This window comes from Melitaea cinxia, chromosome 27, assembly GCF_905220565.1.
Source record: "Melitaea cinxia chromosome 27, ilMelCinx1.1, whole genome shotgun sequence".
Classification (NCBI taxonomy): Eukaryota; Metazoa; Arthropoda; class Insecta; order Lepidoptera; family Nymphalidae; genus Melitaea; species Melitaea cinxia.
In genome coordinates, this window is record NC_059420.1 from 1343215 (window position 1) to 1365650 (window position 22436).

General features: G+C 36.7%; 1 protein-coding gene across 1 annotated transcript; it reads left to right on the plus strand.

The window, feature by feature from the left end:
* The first annotated feature begins 1511 nt into the window (after positions 1–1511).
* On the plus strand, positions 1512–20909 carry LOC123667255 (modular serine protease-like). The gene is made up of 13 exons (XM_045601212.1): positions 1512–1516; positions 2073–2183; positions 3440–3556; positions 5540–5674; positions 6275–6455; positions 7970–8061; positions 8447–8661; positions 9792–9998; positions 16521–16682; positions 17446–17567; positions 18185–18361; positions 19415–19574; positions 20678–20909. Exons 1-13 carry the CDS (start codon positions 1512–1514, stop codon positions 20875–20877), a joined length of 1884 nt encoding a protein of 627 aa, XP_045457168.1. The 3' UTR covers positions 20878–20909.
* The last annotated feature ends 1527 nt before the right edge of the window (positions 20910–22436 follow it).

The window sequence follows — 22436 nt, forward strand, 5'->3', positions numbered from 1 at the left end:
TTATATCTATCCAAAGTAATATTGATTTTGTATCATATTTTCCTTGTTATTTCTATTTCCAACTAAATAATTATATAGAATTGATGTACAAGCCTTATTCTTCTTTTAATTTAGTTATTTTTTAACCGACTTCAATAAAGGAGGAGGTTACTCAATTCGACCGTATATATATATATATATATATATTTTTTTTTTGTATATTCGGGGATAACTTTGTTGCTTATGAACCGATTTTGATAATTATTTTTTTGTTGGAAAGGAGATATCTTAGGTGTGGTACTATGATAAGGAAACGAGGATCTGATGATGGGATCCCAGAGAAATTGAGGGAAACCATCGAAAATCCGCATAACTTTATACTGGATGTACCGATTTTGATGATTTTCAATTTAATCGAAAGCCGATGTTTATCGTGTGGTCACATTAAAATTTCATCGATATCTGATTACAACTTTTTGAGTAATCTTTGATAATGCGTATTTAATTGACTATTTTTTTCGTCTCCCTACGTTGTATTACTTGTCGGTGTAATTGAAGTCGGTTTTTTTACTTTGCCAGCAAACACAATTATAATTAACCAGTGTGACCCACATCATTACTACATCTATATTACACCCAGACTCCGGATGGCAATCGAAATTAAAAACCCTGGAAAAGCCTGGAAGTGCTAGTCAAAGTTAAAAAAAAATACTTTAAAACACCAATAAATGGCCGCGTTGGCGCAGCGGTCACAGCCATGGATTGTACCTGTTGCGCTGGCGGATGCGGGTTCGATCCCCGCACATGACAAACATTTGTATTGGCCATACATCTATTTGCCGTGGTCTGGGTGTTTGTGCAGTCCTAGTGGGGCTCCCCACTGTGCCTCGGAGAGCACGTTAAGCCGTCGGTCCCGTTTGTTATCATGTACACCTGATAGCGATCGTTACTCATAGTAGGGAATATATCCGCCAACCCGCATTGGAGCAGCATGGTGGATTAAGCTCTGATCCTTTTCCTACATGGGGAAAGAAGCCTATGCCCAGCAGTGGGATATTGCAGGCTGTAACGGCTAATGAATTCTTGTGCCTTCCAGTTACGTTTCCGCCAGCGTTGTCTTCTGTTTTTAGAGACGAGTCACTGACAGACGTATGCGCGTAAGTCCATTAATTTTTTTTTTTAATTTGGTCGGCAAACAAGCGCACGGCTCACGAGATGGTAAGCGATTACCGTAGCTTATAGACGTCTGCAACACCAGAAGCATTGCAAGCGCATTGCTGACCCTATCCCTAATCCCTTCCAGGAGCTCTGGTTACCATTATCACTACAGGAACACAACTTTGAGCAGAATATTTCCAGCTGTTATCTACCTCAGTTATAAATTAATTCTTATAAATTTATAATACTAAGGACCAAAACCAATTACTGTCAAAGTTTCAGTTACACATAACGATATCCAATAGATATTTTTGACTACTCGCAATCTATTAAATTAAAATGTGAGGTTTATCTCTTACGCATAACTTACTGAAATGCTGTGAGAGTATTATCAGCAGGAGGGAGGTGAATTGTGGATAAAAAAAAACATGTTGCAAACTTAAAGACGTCCAGTTTAATTTTCATTTTGGATCAAGCTTCTCTTGTGTTTTAGAGTTTTTGTATTCCACAAGGATTGGCGTCTTCGTTGCGACAAAGCCAGTCCTGCGGTCACCAATCCGCCTGCCCAGCGTGATGACTATGAGCTACACATATGAGTTCACACCATATTTGGCGCGAACTTGTGGAGGCAAATGTCCAGCAGTGGACTGCGATAGGCTGAGGTGAAGTTATTGGTGACAAGGATTGGAAGTAAGCGTGTGGTCCGTCTGATAGTAGGCGGTAACCGTAGCCTATGCTTGTAGCTCCATAAGCGTTACAATAGCGTTGCCAACCCTACCTTCGTTGTCATCGTGTTCTCGACTTATGTGCATATACCGAGTAGTACCTTATATTTTGTTCCAGAATATATTATTAAAAAAAGCTTAAAGGCTTTTTTTAAACTTTTTTTGTGTGTGGTAAATAATTTTTTATTATTTAAAATATATTATTTTTAGCTACAACGAGTTCTCCTGTAGTGATGGGGAGTGTGTGAGTTTGGATAGAACTTGCGATGGCAAAAATGACTGTTTGGATGGATCCGACGAACAATTTTGTCACGGCAACTCGTAAGTTCAACTTTATGATGATAGTATGATTAAACATTCACCGCGTCGTATCGCATTCGGCCTTTAACATCCCACCCGAGCATAGGCCTCTTTTTCCATTTGGGAGAAGGATTGGAGCTTAATCCATCACACTGCTCCACTGCGGGTTGGCGGATATATTCCTACTATGAGTAACGATGTCTATCAGGTATTTATGATAACAACCGGGACCGACGGCTTAACGTGCTCCAAGGCACGGTGGAGAGACCCACAAAGACAGACATTCAAACCGGAACGAAATATCACCACTTTGCTGTTATACATAGGCGATATGAATATTTTTTAAGCTTTTATGGTGATTATTAAAGGTTTTACTCAACGGGGTTACTAGGATCTCATGGCGTCTACAACGTCGCTGAAATATTAATAATATCGATGTGATGTTTGAATAGGAATAAATGCGAATTTTCTTGCCAATTCTTCTCTGCAGAATCTACATTCCAAATCGGTGGTAAATTCACTTTTAACTATAATGAATTCATTGAAAAAACATAATTTTATTTTATAAAATGACGATTCAATACTGCTATCGTAGGCATTTTGAATAAATCCATTTTTAATTTTGATTTTGATCAAAACATCTACTCCAAAAAATCAAACTATAATACATTTCTTAAGTGCAGTAGGTGGTCTAGAATTGGAAACAGATAACTATATCCTGAAGTGGGCTCTATTCATACCCCCACGGTCCATTCTGCCCGTCTTTATATGCCTATGGTGGAGACCTGTACAGGCATATAAACTGGAATCAAAATTTATGTCGTATACCTGTCATAAGAATAAGAATCTAACTCAAGTTTATATATTATGAAAAACTATATAGGCCTATAAACATCTTAATTTTTTTTTTAAATTGGTCGTTTTCTTTTTTCAGAATCCCATTTTCGTCTGAAGTTTTAGATAGATCAAAGCGCCAGATTTCGGTGTGTCGGTGAGTACTGAAATTATTTGATTTTTTTAAAATTTTGTTAATAATAAATCTCACACTCCATTTACCTCTAATAGAAATTCTGTGATCGCCCATGGATATTTGCAATATTAGAAGTTAGTGCGTTGTCGGTCTTTATGGAAAAGAGTCCTGTACACTTGACGCTTGAAAACCCCCATAAAAACAAACGACCACAATTTCCATCACCATTTTTTAAATTCCTCGTGAAATCTATTAAAATATCGTTAAACGGACGTTGATGTAACACAGGATTTTATCTAAATTCCAGGAGTAACCAATGGCAGTGTCGTGACGGTAACTGCATAGGCTTCGACGGTAAATGCGACGGTATCGTCGACTGTCCCGACGGTAGTGACGAAACTCATCCCCTTTGCAGGAACATCCAGTAAGTACCACACGGTATATACTTATATTTTACCAATGTAAACAGACTTGTATAACATGTCAGGAGGGTCTCAAAGCTGATGTGTGGCGAAGAAGCTCAAGGTAAATGACTGATAATGATTTATTAGCCAATTAGCTGCAATACAGCAGCGTGGCAGATTAAGTTTCAGTCTTAATTATTACCCGCCAAATTGTAGTGGTACTAAACGGTATTAAAGAATTTAGCCATCCCCTCTCTTCCCGTGGGTGTCGTAAGAGACGACTAAGGGATAGCACCTTGGAACTTAAAAAGCCGACCGGTGGCGGGATAGCCATCCAACGGCTGGCTTTGAAATACACAGTCCGAAGACGGGCAGCAGCGTCTTCAGTACGACAAAACCAGCCCTGTGGTCACCAACCCGCCTGCCCAGCGTGGTGACTATGGGCAACACACATGAGTTCACATTATTTTTGGCGTAAACTTGTGGAGGCCTATGTTTAGCAGTGGACTGTATAGGCTGTAATGATGAAATTGCAGCGTGGTGGATCAAGTTTCAACCCCTCATGGAAAAAAGAGGCCTACCCTATAGAAAAAATCACATAACACGTGGTTCAATAAGTCCCGAGACTAAGTACTAAAAAAAGGTCTTTTTTATAAAATTAATTTTTATTCATCAACATAGTCTCCTCCAAGAGCGATACAGTCCCTCCAACGCTTTTCTAACTTTTCTATCCCATGTGTGTAGAACGATTTGTCTTTGGCTTCAAAATAAGCCTCCGTTGCTGCGATAACTTCACTATTTGAGTCAAATTTCTTACCCTGAAGCATTTTTTTGAGGTCTGCAAACAGCCAGTAATCGCTGGGGGCCAAGTCTGGCGAATAAGGGGGATGAGGAAGCAATTCGAAGCCCAATTCGTTAATTTTGGCCATCGTTCTCACGGACTTGTGACAAGGCGCGTTGTCCTGGTGAAACACCACTTTCTTTTTGTTCATGTGAGGCCGTTTATCCGCAATTTCGTACTTCAATCGCTCCAATAAGCACATGTAATAGTCACTATTTATATTTTGCCCCTTTTCAAGGTAGTCGATGAAAAGTATCCCATGCGCATCCCAAAATATAGACGTGCGTAATAGAAAAATGCGTGATATTTGCCGAGCTGCAATACAGCAGCCCTCTCTCCAACGTAAGATTAGATTTGACTCGACCCCTTCCCCCCTTAAACATCTCACGTATTTTATGAACGCCCCTTTATCGTATTACTTTCCGGACCGCCAATACAGGAGATAATCCTGCTTGGGGCCGTTGACTGTGAAGTGTTTATTTATTGCAAAGACCCTCTGAACCTAAGAAGGCTCTCTGAAAACCCTACTGAGGAACATTAGTTTTAGTTTAGTCTAATAAAGATGTCTGTCGCTTTTTGACTAGCCCGTTGGTGCAGCTCGTGATGGCTTTTTGCTCTGTCTGAGGGTAATATTTGTATTTACATATATATGTATATATGTTATTTCTATGTATATTTATTATAAAAAAAAATAGCGTTGACAGTCGCCTGTTACCTGTAACATAAGTATTAAGTTACTTACCATAGGAACAGACGACCGTGTGTGTATGTTATAAAATATTTATAATAATATTTATGTATTTATTTTTCACACGCAACATGGTCAAATGGTAATCGGTTAATATAGCCCATGATGGCAAACATGCACACTGCCCATCTGATTGTAAGCAGTTACTGTAACCTTTAGACGCCTGCAATATCAGCAGTAACGTATGCGCATTGCCGATCGTAACCTCAACCCACTCCAGATACTCTTGCCACCTTTTTAAACACAGGAACACAATACCGCTTGATAGCAGTATTATTTAGCTGTGATCTTCTGTAAGGTAGAGGTACTTCCCCAGTCAGGCTACTCTCAATTTTCTGCTATACCCTACACCAATGAATCTCTCGCTGGCCCTAATCAGTCAATATGTACTAAATATTTAATTGAACATTTCAGATGCCAAAGTAACTGGTTCCGATGCACGTACGGCGCATGCGTCGACGGGACAGCTCCTTGCAACGGTATCAGAGAATGTGCTGATAATTCAGACGAGCTCCTACCCGCCTGTAGGAACGAGACTAACGAAGCCAGGTACCCTCGGTTTCTTAATAGTATATAGTGCAGTTCGAATCTGTATTTATTAGCCAGTTGGGTTGAGTAGTTGATCGATCTATCATTTGGTCATTTACGACCAAAACCTATAAATCGGCGCCCGATTATCTAGAGGCTAGCCGTAATCTATACATATAATAAAATGGTAGGAAAGTCAAAAGTGTACATTGAATATTTTTTTAAAAGAATAATTGGGGTGTGATCTATAATCGATACCGAAGTCAAAAATATAGTTTTTAGAATTTTTGTCTCTTTGTCTGTATGTATGTCCGGGATAAACTCAAAAAGTATCGCATGAAGTTACTTCAAATTTGGCACGAATATTATTAAGAAGTCGGGTCAACATATAGGCTACATATTATCACGCTATCACCTACGGGGAACGAGCAGTGAACCTTTATTTCTTCAACGCATTCTGTAACGTGTAATCTAACGACGCATATTTGAATGTTGTTATTACGTTAACCATGTCATAAGCTAGCTTCACATAATAAATAAAGCCATTCTGTAGTATATTTAGTATCAGCATTGCACCCGTGAAGCCGGGGCGGGTCGCTAGTAATATACCGTATCCCCCAGTGTGGAGTTCAAGTGCCAGGACGGCTCGACCATCCCGGCGGCCGGGCACTGCGACGGCGCGCCGGACTGCGCGGACGGCTCCGACGAGAGCGTGCGCGCGTGCGCCGCCAAGCAGTGCCCGGGCTACCTGTTCCAGTGCGCGTACGGCGCCTGCGTGGACCGGGGCTCCGACTGCGACGGGGTGGGTCGACGGTGGGCTCGCTCACCGCCAACTGTACTTTAACAAATTAATGTATTTTATTAACAATGACATTTAACACTTTGACATATATTTGACTCTCTCTGACATTAATGTTGATTTTATTCTGTATATTTATATTGAACTAGCTGACCCGGCGAACTTCGTATCGCCTAACACAAACTTTATCGTATGGTATTATAGTTCAAATTGACTTTTAAGTATTATCACAAATCTTTTGTATGGGAGTATAGAAAAGTGTTGTTTTTAGACTTTTTCAGGAAATTTAAAATTTTTTTTTTAGAATTTTTCTCTCCGTAAAAACCATCCTCGTACTTCAAGGAATATTTTAAAAAAAGAATTAGCGAAATCGGTCCAACCGTTCTCGAGTTTTGCGCTTAGCAACACATTCAGCGACTCATTTTTATATTATAGAGATTTAATCTCGAATATTTATTAATGAACACTAAATGGACAATTTTTAATTTAACTTATTTAGATTTTGACGATATTCTTAGTAATTTGGGAACACCTGTAAAAAAGTAGGCAATTATCTAGATACTGATGTTTACTTTGTTAATTTTGTATTTGTTGTTGTACTACTTGTTGGTGTTGACTTATGAATAAATAAATAAATAAACATCCTTGGATGGAGATATATGTACATATCTTCAGCCTGTAATATCCCACTGCTGGGCATAGGCCTCTTTCCCCATGTAGGAGAAGGATCGGAACTTAATCCAACCCGGTGCTCCAATGCGGGTTGGCGGATATATTCCCTACTATGAGTAACGATTGCTATCAGGTTTACATGATAACAACCGAGACCCATGACTCGTGCTCTTCGAGGCACGGTGGGGAGACCCACGAGGACTGCACAAACACCCAGACCACGGCAAACATCTCTATTGCCAATACAAATGTTTGTCGTGTCATCGAACCTGCAATCGCCAGCGCAACAGTCACAAACCAGTGACCGATGAGCCAACGCGTCGTCGTATGTAGATTTATTTATTTTTATTTTTGTATTAAACGAAACAAGCGTCTATAGGCTACGGTAATCGCTTACCATCAGAACAGCCAGTTTGCTTGTTGGCCGACCTAGCTGTACAAAAAAAAAAATCAATCACAACCGCTGCACGTTCTGCAAAGTGACCCCCACTACGAGACGAATCCTCAATATCCGTGGCGATATCTGCTGGCGACTCGTAGTTTCAAATATCAGCCCTACACGAAAAGACCGTCAGAAAATATTAAGTCCTTTGGTACATCCAAATCTTGTTAGCATTTATATGTAACTAGCTTCTACCCGCGACCCCACTCCTATTGGTCTTAGGGTGATAATAATATATATCCTATAGCCTTCCTCATAAATAGGCTATATAACACTGAAAGAATTTTTCAAATCGGACCAGTTCCTGAGATTAGCGCCTTCAAGCCAACAAACAAACTCTTCAGCTTCATACCATTAATTGAAGAAATCGGGTTTTAATAGTAATATATTATTGTTTGTGTAGGTACAACAATGTGCGGACGGATCAGACGAATCTGATGAGCTTTGCAACAGAACAACAACAATACCCCTTGTCACTCCAGCACCGACAAGCCAGTGAGTACCCATATCTATCTAAAATATACACACGGTCGTCTGTTCCTAAGAATGACTGATTAAACCTATAACATCCCACTGCTGGGCATAGGACTTTTTCTCCATGTGGGTCAGAGGTTAATTCACATCACTACTTCACTGTACGCTATTGAATATATTTCCGTAACGATGGCTATTAGATGTCTATGATAACAACCGAAACAGTCGGCTTAAAGTGTTCTCCGAGGTTCTGTGGGGAGATCAACAAAGACAGACATCCAGGTCGGAAACAAATATTTGCACTAATAAATATCCATCCCGAGTGGGAACCTAACCCGTGACCTCTGGTGTTTAGGCACTTACATGTACCCGTCAAAGCACTATACTTATCAATTTTCTCCACCAGGTCGTTACCGAACCAGGGAGGTAAATGCGTGCTACCTCCCTACCCTGAACGAGGGACTTACACTGTGGGTGGTAAGCCCTACGCGAGGCCAGGGCAGTCTTTCAATAGCGCCTTCCTGAACATCACCTGCAACCCTGGCTTCGGAGTTGAGAACGACAGGGATACGTTGCAGTGCTACGAAGGGGTCTGGTCGGAAACTATGCCTAAGTGCATACGTAAGTACATTCAATAAAAACACTAGCTAATAGTAGATCTGGAAAAATTCCGGTTCACCATATTAAATGGAGGTTACTCAATTCGAACGTAACCTATATATGTTTTTAATGTATGTTCGGGGATAACTTCGTCGTTTATGAACCGATTTTGATAATTCTTTTTTTGTTGGAAAGGAGATATCCCAAGTGTTACACCTTGATAAGGGAACCAGGATCTGATGAAATAATACCAGAGAAATCGAGGGAAACCCTCGAAATCATAGTGACGACTAGTGCGTTTGTAAATTTTTTTCGTCTATTTACGTTGCATTACTTGTCTTCTGAGTATTGAAGTCGGTTGTTTTCATTTGCGAGCAAATACAATTATATGTTAAAATTTACTGAAATTTTGAAACGTAATTTTCGATAAATATTACTAAGTACGGCATATTAATCTTTAAAAATAAGTTACCGTATATACGAAACCATTAGGAAGATAACTTAGTCCTAAATATGTTGCTTGGTAAGCTACGCCAGCTAAGTGGAAACCCAGAAGCCAGAAGCTTTTAGAAGCCCAGAGAAGTGTGTACAGATATAGCTAATAATACGTATGGGTATTTTGGACCTATGTGGGGCTGAATGTGAGGTTATGAATGAAGAAAATCAATTTCCAGAAAATGACAAACGTATGCTATAGTAAATACTAGTCACAAATGGGAATTGAGTCCTCTATAGTTCATACAATAGTTGGACTGCTATGATTAGTTATTAAGAGGTATATATAAAAACACTAGCGACCTCTGTCCGTCCATATTTTTTTTTACATGATAAGTAATCACCAACATATCATATACCTATATATAAGTATATATATATATATATATATATATATATATATATATATATATATCTTCTCCGAAACACGCTGCATCTTATAGTACAAGTATTATTACAATAAGCTAAGTAGTTTTCGCAGTATAACCGAACAAAATAAAAAACCGGTTATCCTTTTATTATTTTATCTATAATATAAGAACATGTACGTTTCTTTATCCAACGAGATTGTCTTGTTTACGAAAAAAAAAGAATTAAATGTAGCCATCAGCCAAATTATATTTAAACCCAAGTGTTCATTACTAAAAAAATTCCAGGCTTCTGTCGTCTCTACAAGCACGCGAGCGTCGAATACCACTGCATCATAACTGGTAACGTACGAGGAACCAGGATATGCGGCCCGCTAGAACCCGCGGGTACCAAGGTGAAGCCAGTCTGCAGGCTCAACTATTACAATCCGGACATTTTAAATTACATGAAATGTATCGACGGCAACTGGGACTACATCGCGATATGCAAACCAGGTGGGAAATCAAACGTCACTATAGGCATCAACGATTTTGTAAAAATTTACATCACTAGCAATGATTATAACGTACCTAATATTGAAATAGATACGGATAATCGTAGCAATATAACTGTTGACAGCAATATGAATTTTAATGTGAAAATTATTCCTAATGTCAACGGTTACAACATTAATATTATATCAAAGAATAATAATACTCAAAATGTTCCTACGGACAGTATTACCAATACTAAGATTTTTTTTACGGGTAACACTCAAAATTCTTCTGTCGGTAGTAATGACAACACACAGAATTCTATGATTAGTAATAATAACACTACAAATTGTCCAACGGACAATATTAATAATAATAATAATACTGCAAAGTATCCTACGGACAATAATAATACAAAGAATCCTGCTACAGGTAGTGGCTCAAATACAAATGTTAACGTACAAACTAGCACAGATAATCCAAGTGCTTACGATATAGATGACGGTTATTGGAGAATAGGTCAAGTTAGACCGATAAAACCTAAAGAAAAACTAACAACAGTAGATGAAATTAATGATATCATAAATGAAAATATAAATAGTCGTGTAATTTTTTTAGATTAAAATTTGAAGACAAAAAAATTGTGCCAATTAGTGAAATAACTTTGCTAAATTCCTTTATAAATATCATTTAGTTTAGTAGTAAATGGTAGAATTAGATAAAAAATTAATACAAATAAAATAATAAGTGGATTCTATAACTTTTAACACTTTAAACAAAATTCTGTCAAAGACAAGTTAATAATGAAATATGCAAATATGTGTTGTGTAAATTACTCTAATTAATTTGCAAAATATCATGTCGGATACCAATTATCTTGAACTATTTAGTTTTCGGATATTTCATAAACTGAGTTTTAACTGAGGTAGGGCACAGCAGGAATTTCCTGCTCAAAATATGGAGCAGCCCGACTGGGGTAGTACCTCGACCTTACAGAAGATCACAGCTAAATAATACTGTTTTCAAGCAGTATTGTGTTCCTGTTGGCGAGTAAGGTGACCAGAGCTCCTGGGGGGATTGGGGATTCGGTCGGCAACGCGCTTGCGATGCTTCTGGTGTTGCAGGCGTCTATAAGCTACGGTAATCGCTTACCATCAGGTGAGCCGTACGCTTGTTTGCCGACCTAGTTGTATAAATAATAAAATATAAAAATGCTACAAGACGCCTGCATACATTTTATAAACACAAAAGATGGAACGGACTTTCGGTAATATCAGAGTGCCATATTAAAATAATACTATTTTTAAATTATAAACATTAAAATATATAATAAATAAATATAATTAAAATATTTACTATAATATTTTTATACTTTACTTTTGACTCGTCTTATTTTACCTCTTTATATATATATTAAGTAATAAAATAAAGTTGAAAAAACTTTCACATTTAAACAGACAGTTTACAAGATATATAACATGAAATTATGACTGATATAACTGGAGCAATAACTATTAAATAAACCCAAGAATAAACTGTTGCATATAAGGTAAAAAATTCAGGATCTAAAACTAATTTAAACCACCTAAATATTTATCGCGCAATGGATGGGTTATTATGGAGGAGGTATTAGATATAATGTAGTTGGTTAACAAGTTCCTTTGTATGTTAATATATATATTTGATATGATTCTGTCCTTGATGGATTCTTGTTTGTTCACAACATGTTAATATGTTTTGCTATTGCGATCAATGCTATGTTATTTTTAACCGACTTCAAAAAAGGAGGAGGTTACTCAATTCAACCATATATATATTATGTATGTTCGGGGATAACTTCGTCGTTTATGAACCGATTTCGATAATCGAGATATCACATTGAATCATGATAAGGAAACTAGGATCTGATGATGAAATTCCAAAGAAATCGAGGGAGCTCCTTGAAAATCGTAGTGACGACTAGTACAATTGTTAATTTTAATGTAATTGAAGTCGGTTTTTTTCGTTTGCTAGCTAATAAACACAATTATTATGTATCATTTGGACGAACGAATAACTTTTGTAACAACACTAGCAGATGTCACTCGAGATAGCTCGCCTGGAAACCGTTTAGGATCGAATTGTAAAGACACTACAACGTATCTTTATTTATTTTAAAATGAAAGCTTTCTATTCTTCCATGGAAACTTTTTGATCCCGCGTTTTACTGTTGTAATCTTTCCATTACGTAATAAAGTTTATAATAATTGACAACAAGCAATACCCGTGCGAATAGTTGGCACTAAATAAGTAAAAAAAAATCATCATTATCATTACAGCCTATACAGTCCACTGCTGGACATAGGCCTCCACAAGTTTACGCCATAACGTGAACTCATGTGTTTTGCCCATAGTCACCACACTGGGCAGGCGGGTTGGTGACCGCAGGGCTGGCTTTGTCGCACCGACGACGCTGCTGCCCGTCTTCGGCCTGTGTATTTCAAAGCCAGCAGTTGGATGGTTATCCCGCCACCGGTCGGCTTTTTAAGTTTCAAGGTAGTAGCGGAACTGTGTTATCCCTTAGTCGCCTCTTACGACACCCACGGCAAGAGAGGGGGTGGCTATATTCTTTAGTACCGTAGCCACACAGTACAAAAAAATTTACCGACCGTCAATCATGTTGACGTTGTTTCAAAATTAAACCCGTCATATATGTAATTTTAATAATTAACTAATTTACAAAAACAAAGCAATAATAAATGTTTTATTTGTTGACGCCAGCCAAGAAATTATCTAGATAATGATATATAATTTATGTGGAATAATTGCTCACAATTAGAAATAATTGCTCACAATTAGAAAAGACCTCAGTCTTTTCTAAATACCTATTAATATATATGAGAGTTTACGCTTGATGACGACGTTTTCAGTACGGACAAATTATTTTATGAAGATAAAAATAATAAAAACAATAAATGTAAAAAAATGGATTACCTAAATTTACATTTAAAAATGGGCCGGGTTTTCTAATGTTTACGCGAATTTCACTCACTATAATGAAACAACTTATTCAAATTTTTTTGCAGTTTAGTAGGTTTGTTTTACATGTCCAACGTTCCGAATACTCTACAGCAGCCATGGTCACGGAAGGACTGACTAATTGTTGTATTTATCAATGCTCAATAAAATACCTGTTAATCCTCCCGCAAAATTAATAACCCACCTTATACCTTAACTACTGGTTCTATTTCACAGATTTTTTTGAAAGCAGTTTAGAAATCGCGTTTAGTAATGTGGTTTAATTTTTGACCCCACTTTTCGACACTAACAATTTATACAACGCCAACTCAAATTTTAGAAAAGTTGTTTTTTTTTTTTAGTGCGAACTTGATAAAATGTCTTTTTTTTATATGTAATCAAGAAATTGTGAAATTGCAATGAATAAATTAACTATTGAATATATCAAATTTCAAATAAGTTTCCTAATTAATATAAAAGGTATCAAGTTTTTCACTTTTGTGCGTTAGTTTAGTATAAATCGCTGGTGTCGATTTGTTGAAAACTTAATGGTGTTATTATGCGAGTTGAAAAACCAATAAACAACGTCCATTCAACTTAAACTTTGTTTTAACGAGTAGGTGTATGAATTATGTAAGTATGTACATTGAGTGTAACAATCACGTAACTTTCACGTTTTCTTCTTAGTTAAATTATAACGATGCAAAATTGAAGAGGTACGTTATTGCTATCATAATTATTACGATATCAAGATGAGAATCCTTTTTTTTTCTTTTTTTTACGTGGGGAAAATCCATCATGGAACCTCCAGCGCGGGGGCGCCAGACGGTTATGTCAGACTCCTACTGACTAAAAACCACCACGTGTGAGCAGTCGTCCGCCTGGGTGGGGCGAGATGGGGTCGCGGTAGCATTCGCCACCTAGGATGAGAATCCTGTGTCAAGGCTCGAGAAACACGAACAAGAACAACCGCTAACATTCTAATATTTTTGTATGGAAATACATGACAAATATTTGTATGGAATATACAGATTTTTGTCAAAAACAAGGATCGAATCCTATTTCTGCGACCACTGAGTCGACGCATCTTAAATTACGAATTTATAGTGAAGACTAATGAATCAAATCATTTTACTAAAATCTAACCAAAGTACAAATGCTATCCAAATGAATTTTTTTATCTTTCTATAACGTAGAATAAAGTTACAAAAACTTCCTTAGTTCCTAAATTATGTTCGATTTTTATTAATTTATTTATAATATTAATTATTTGCAAAAGTCCTGAGTTACTGCAGGTTTATGCTGATCAAAATATTGTATGAGCGATGAACTAGCAAGTTAAATGGGTTTTGTTGTTGCCGTTTGTAAATATCATACAATGTGATTTGTTAGAATTGAAAGGACGTGACACTTAATTCACGTTTAATAAATAAATATAGATTAGATTTCAATGCTAAAGATGTTGTTTTATTGTATAATTAATATATATCTATATATATATATACAAAGACAAAACAATATTTATTTAAATATTGTAATTTAGACACAGTTTCACTTAATCAAGTCTCGAAATTTTGCAAAAATATTATAGAAAATTGTATCTATACTTAAGCTACTAAGCTTTAATAATCAAGATAATATTAACGCAATTTGCAAAATTTTAAAAATAACTTTTAAAGTATCTTTGCAGAAATTCGAAAACTGCAAAGAATAATTTGTAATAAAGTTATAAAATTCGATGTGACAAAATGTGTTATGTTTATTATCCAACAATTGTTATATATTTTAATTTATACCATTTACTATTATTGTTGCGTAATATTTAATGTGTTTATGTAATATTAATACGATGGATTTTTATTTAAATAAATAATTTTATTGCCAACCAGTAGTTTTATTTTGTAAACACCCTCCATCTTGTTAGTATTACATATTGTATACCTTACACGTTAGCCGACATCAGAAAAGAAGGAAACTCTGTGTTCATCTATGTTTTTGAAGTGAAAACTTCTATTGGCGCACCGCAGACACATTTTTTCGTAGGTAGTAAGTTAGACTGATCCGTCACGCTCTGAGGTGAAAGACTCGATCGGGTGAACTCGGGACCGTCGAGTGTACCCGAGCGAGAAAGATACAGACGCTGCTGAACAGTGAAAGGCTCGATAGACTGAACTCGGAATTTAATGCGTTATTGCTTGATTCCGATTGTCAATGAAGTTTTCACTTCTGCCGTGCGGTCTTAAGCACACACTTTTAGTTTTTTTTTTAATATTCATATAACTCTCCTTCAATCGTGAACCTATTTTTTGATGATTATTATTTATTCAAAATGCCTTTTTTTCTTTCTTAAAAGCATTTCCTAGGAAACGTCGCAAAAATAAAGTGTACTGCTTGTTTACAGTTTTCTGGACAAATCAGAATAACTTCACTAGCGTAATTTGTTAATCATTCACATGGATTTGCATTACATTATAAGAAAGAATATTTATATTATTTATTTTGCTTTAATATTAATTTTTATCTGAGAAATTTACATATACAGTTAAATTACTGTCTTTATTCAAGTAAGCTTTACAAAATTATGAACACAGAAAGAGACACGAAATTTTATAAAAATTACGATAAAAGTTGGAACACAGAAAATGACTTTTTTAAAAAGAACTAATTGAAATTTTTGCTACCAACGATTCGGAATGTGTATTTTGTTGAGAAAAATCATAGATAGACTACAGTTACATTAAGGAATATTAATTTTTCTCAAATTATTTATCAAGAAAGCATAAAAAAAGTACTTTATGAGAATACTAAGGGCCTATTTCACCAGTTGAGGATAACGCTATTTGATGGATGACAGCCCTTGTGGAAAAAATTCTCTGATAAAAAAAACTATATTTTTTCTTACTAAATATAAATAATAATTATGAAATTTTTATTTTCTCTTAGAAACTTCATAAGTATTATTAAGTCAAAGAAACGTTTTATATGGTTTCATAGGTCAGAGTACTTGGTAGATTTGGGTCTCTGTCAGAAGAGTTAATAAGAATTTATCAAACTTTTTGTAGAATTGTTGTGCGGCTACGAACAGAGTTATGCAGAGATTCTCTGAGTTATTAAAACTTTGCCAAAATTTTTTATAGTGTTTTAAAGATAAATTTTTCCCCAAGGGATTATCCGATAGTAACAAGTCCGTTATTTTTTTTTTTTGTGCCATCTAATTTACTTATTTATGAGCTATTGCTATTTGCATATAAAAACAACAACAACAACAACAATACACTTTATTGTACACCAAAACAGAAATAATACATATTATGGACTTAAACAGAGTATCATCAGGCACAAAGGGCATATATTAATCATAAAGTTATAGTTTATCAATTGAGGAGAAATAGGTCCTTCTGGCCTGTTTTATATCAACGCTTAGTTTGAAAATTAATGCATGGCTAGCTGTGTGACGTCATTCTAAATCCAACATGGCGCAACACTAAAGATGGCGGACTAGTAATTTTTATTTATAAATGAAGACAAGAAACAAATTTATTTCAGAATGTGGTACAATAACCCCCGAGGGTATACAGCTTATAATTAACGGGACAACTGCACAGAGGGGGGAACTACCGTGGCACGCGGGTATCTATACGAAGAAAACTATTCCATACATGCAGATTTGCGGCGGATCTTTAATCAGTACGACAACTATAATTTCTGGTGAGATCTTTTGACTATCCTTTGAAATATTCAAATGAATACTTATTATTATATTGATAATTCTTTTTTGTTGGAAAGGATTGATAATTCTTTTTTGTTTGCTGACAAACGAAAAAAACCGATTTCAATTACATCGACAAGTAATACAACGTAGGTAGACGAAAAAATAGTCAAGTAAAAACGCATTATCAAAGATTACTCCAAGTTGAAATCAGATCTCGATGAAATTTAAATGTGACCACGTGATAAACATTGGCTTTCGATGAAATAAAAAATCATCAAAATCGGTACACCCAGTAAAAATTCATGCGAATTTTCGAGGGTTTCCCTCGATATCTCTGGGATCCCATCATCACATTGAGGGCAATGGTTAAAACACCGTATTTATTAAGGATGTGTTAATAAATTATCGATTACTTCTGACATTTTTCTTTAGTTATCCATTATGGTATCAGACTTCCGCCTCACCCGTGGCTCTTTTGGCACTAAGGTAAATACGCCCATGATTACTAGTGTCACATCAAGAACTAAATTGCCTAATTAAGGTACCTTACAAAAGATCTCAGCTAAATAATACTGCTTTCAAGCAGTATTGTGTTCCTGTTGGTGAGTAAGGTGACAAGAGCATCTAGGGGGTACGGGAATAGTAATCGCCTACCATCAGGTGAGCCGTAAGATTGTTGGCCCACTTAATTGTTTAAAAAAAATCATTAGTGATAACAAGAATCATCAAATAGTTACTAGTCTTACTTCTATATTCCAGCGGCGCATTGCTTCTGGAGTGACGTCAACAAGCTACTACCAGCTACTGACTACGCTGTAGCGGTTGGCAAGATCTTTCGCCCCTGGAACAACCCCAACGACGTGGACGCGCAAAAGTCCGACGTAAGTTATGACTCACTCTCAGTGTGCCTCGGAGAGCACGTTAAGCTGTTGGTCCCGATTGTTATTGTAACACCTGATAGCGATCGTTACTCATAGTAGTAGTAACCTGCAGTGGCGCATTAAGCCCCGACACTCCTACTAAATGGTGAAAAAAGCCTATGTCTAGGGCTGAATCAGCCAATCACTCAATCACTCAATGTTTATATATTAAGGTCAAATTTTGTGCTCTTATTAGGAAATAAGTAATTTAATAACGCTTCAGCCAGTAATATCCCACTGCTGGGTATAGGCCTTTTCCCCCATGTAGGAGAAGGATCAGAGCTTAATCCACCACGCTGCTCCAATGCATTACTTACTACTATGAGTAACGATCGCTATCAGGTGTACGTGATAACAACCGTGACCGACTTAACATGCTCTCCGAGGCACGGTGGGGAGACCGGCAATGACGGCACAATCACACGGATCAAGGCAAACACCTGTATGGCCAAAACAAATGGTTGTCATGTGCGGGGATCGAACCCGCATCCACCAGCGCAACAGGTACAAACCAATGCTGTGAGCGTTGCGCCAACGCTTCGCAGCTGTAATTTGATTAAATTCATTATATTTTCCAGGTAGCTGATATTAAGATTTCGCCCTACTTCCAAGGCACAGCTGCCAACTTTCAAGATGACATAGCACTAGTCGTAGTCGCGACTCCGTTCACCTACCAAGTGTTCATCCGTCCCATCTGCCTCGATTTCGATGTGAACTTCGACCGGCAACAGTTAAATGAAAATAATTTGGGCAAGGTTAGTTAAAATTTATTCTATGGTATTTAAGTATGTTTCTGATTAATTAATTTTTTATTGATTTTAGTGTTTCAAAGTTTAAATTATTTTGCGTGCATTGCAATTACATAATTAAATATCAACAACATACACACACAGTCGTCTGTTCCTAAAATAATGCTGCTGAATATTTCAGATAGATCCAAATAAATAATTGTATTTGCTCGCAAACGAAAGTAACCGACCTCAATTACATCGAACGTAGTCGTAAGTAATACAACGTAGGTAGACGGAAAAATAGTCAAATGAATACGCATTATCAAAGATTACTCCAAAAGTTGTTATCAGATGTCAATGAAATTTAAATGACACACATGACCTGATAAACATCAGCTTTCGATTAAATTAAAAAATCATCAAAATAGGTACATCCAGTAAAAAGTTGTGTGGTAATACAACGTAAGTCGACGAAAAAATAGTCAAGTAAAAACGCATTATTAGATATAACTTGAAAAGTTGTTGTTAGATCTCAAATAAATTTAAGTGGGACCAATGACACACACCACCTTTCGATTAAAAAAAATTGTCGAAATCGGTCCACCCAGTCAAAAGTTCTGAAGTAACATACATTAAAAAAATACAGTCGAATTGCAAATCTCCTCCTCTTTTGAAAGTCGGTTAGAAACGGTGATTGATGGCAAGTTATTGTAAACTATTGTGTGTTTGAAACAAGAAGTCCAAATACTTTATTCAAATGTGATACGTTAAAATACAATTTTTATCTGGACATTTTTCGATCCGGATAGATCTATCAGGACCCCCAATGGAACTTAACATTTTATATCGGAGTTTTTCTACAGGGTAAGCAACCCAATGCTTGTTTTTTGGGTAACAGCCGACTAGTATAGCTACATTTTTTTAAAATATACATACATAAATAAACATATACATATATTACACCCAGAATCGGAGTGGGGATCGAACCCACAACCCCAGGAGCAGAAAGCAGAGTCACCACAAACTGTGCCATCGGGCTAGTCTAATTAACTGGAGTATATGTTGTTCCATCTACAGGTTGCTGGGTGGGGTCTCGTCGCCAAGAATGGAAAGGCATCCCAGGTGCTGAAGGTGGTGGAGCTGCCCTTCGTCAGGATCGAGGACTGTATTAGGATGTCGCCCCAGAACTTCCGAGAATTCATCACTAGCGACAAGATATGCGCTGGATATACTAATGGTACTGTTGGTATATAGTCTACTAGCTGTGCTCCGCGGGTTCATTCGCATTTATTTAAGAAAAAAACGCACTAATATATTATAAAGCCTGAAGCCTCAGTAAATGAGCTATCAAACCATTAATTTTACAATTCGAACCAATCGTTTCTGAGATTAGCGCGTTCAAACAAAATTGTTTTCGCGCTGCATGGACTGCAGGGGAATGAACAATTGTATCAAATCGCAAGTTCTGCCCCCCTGTACCCATGCAGCGCTTCATAAAAGTCTCCACTGGGGCTACAAAATAATAATAACATTCTTCTTATTTACAAATTGATCACGACTTATACTACAATCAACTTACTCTATAACTGGCCGGAGCGACTCATGGCGAGCGAGGTACTACCCCAGTCGGACTGCTCGATATTTTGAGCAAGAAATTCCTGCTGTGGCCTGCCTCAGTTATATCGACTGTCTAAATAAGTACAAAAAGACTTACTATTCTAAGAAAAAGATTAATACCATATGAAATCGTAAATATACGAATCAAATAATGTTATTAGACGTCGTAAAAAAACGTAGCGAGGTCATTCGTTCAGTAGATTTAACTCCTCATGTTTTTATGTGAAATCGAGGAGTAAATTAAAAAAAAACTATAGTTTGTAAGGTAGCCAGAGCTCTGTGGGAGGGTCGGGAGTAGTTTCGGCAAGGCGCTAGTAACACTCCTGTTGCAGACGTCTATAGGGTATGGTATCCGCTTACCATCAGGCAGGCGGTTTAACTGAGGTAGGGCACAGTAGGAATTTCCTGCTCAAAATATGGAGCAGCCCGACTGGGGTAGTACCTTACAGAAGATCACAGCAAAATAATACTGTTTTCAAGCAGTATCGTGTTCCTGTTGGTGAGTAAGGCGACCAGAGCTCCTGGGGCCTCCCCCCTGGGGTAATTGGGGATTGGGGATTGGGTCGGCAACGCGCTTGCGATGCTTCTGGTGTTGCAGGCGTCTATAAGCTACGGTAATCGCTTACCACCAGGTGAGGTACGCTTGTTTGCCGACCTAGTGACATAAAAAAAGGCAGACTATACATTTATATCACAGCTTTGTTATACAAAAATCTCTTGCAGGTACGTCGCTGTGCCAGGGCGACAGTGGGGGTGGGCTGGCCTTCCCTACCGTGGAGCGAGGTACCACCCGCTACTACCTGCGAGGAGTAGTCTCCACCGCGCCCAAGAACGAGGACCTCTGCAACGCGAACTCACTCACAACCTTCACGCAGATCGTCAAACATGAACATTTCATCAAGGAGTTCCTATATAACTCCTAGTTTGTTATTTAAGATTAAAGTATATTTTTGTATTTGACTTTTATTTTATGTTCAAGTGATTGAACTTCTGTCGTATTTTTCTGTAAAACATTGTTTTTGTTTTATAAGTTTTCTTTTATACAAATTTTTGAGATGACAATAACAAGGCAAAAAAGTATTAACCAATTTTGTGTATTCTTTCGATGCCACAGATCTTATAACACGAGGGGTGTTGTTGTTTTTGCGTTGGGCTTTTAAAATTAAAAAAAAGTGTGTGTGTCAGCTCCGACGCACGACTGGAGTTTACTCCTTCAGATCGACTAACTAAATAGGCACAAAAAAGCTTACTAGTCTAAGAAAAAGATTAATACCATATCAAATGGTTAATAAGCGAATCAAACAACGCCATCTATCGAAGATGGCGTTATTAGAAAACGTTGTAACGCTATCTCGATAGATGGCGTTAACAACAACGTAACGAGGTCATTCGTTCAGAGATTTTACTTCGTATATTTTCTTCATATCGCGGGCATTTTATGAAAATCGATTCTACAGGAGCAAATTCCAAAAATACAAGTAATAAGTAGAAATTAAAGATAATGAATAAATAATTAGTAAATTAAAGCGACTCCCATAATAAGGTAATCCATAATTATTTGAAATATGCAGTTGTGTCTTGGTGGTTTAAGCCGTTTATTTTCTTGTGTGCTGAGGAAGCTTTTGCCCAGCTGTGGGACGTATGCAGCTGATTGAGTTAATCTTAGTTAAAATAATTTAAAAAACGTCGACCGTCACGTGTCAAATGTGAAACGATGAAATTATTTTGTATAAGTAATAGGCATTAAAGTACAGATTATGGAATGATAACAAAATATAATATTACGAATTTTCTCTACAAAATGATGACAATTTATTTAATAAACATTTATTTTCTCTATATATTTTTTTATTTCAAAAATGTCTTTAAAATTGCGACAACTCAATGATTATATAGCATTGTACATATATTCCATCATATAGCGTAGCGATGCGTCAACAATCAGGTTTACCCTCGCCTATAGATGTCTCACATCAAAAAAAAAACAAGGATCATATATGTGAATTGGAACGCTTCAATAAATAATTTTATTTTTTGTTACAATAAAATGAAAAATATAAGTAAATAAATAATTTCAATTTGAATTTTCATTATTCTCTTCATCTTCATACTCATCTTCAACCGAAGAGCTTTCTGTAAAATAATGTTGAGTGTGAGACCTTTATTCATTCACGTGCAAATGTATTTTTGACTAGCGATGCCCGCGACTTCGTCCTCGTGGAATTTAATAAAAAAGTTATTGTTCAGTTCGCAGAGTTATAAAATATATAAATTTCTAAAATAAAAGTAGCCTTAGTTACTCCTTATTACATCAGCTATCTACCAATAAAAGTCCCGTCAAAATCGGTCCAGCCGTTTCAGAAATAAGCCGGAACAAACAGACAGACAAAAATTGTAAAAAACGTTATTTTGGTATATGTACCGTGTATACATCCATATGCATTTAGTAAGAAGCGATTATTTGAATATTACAAACAGACAC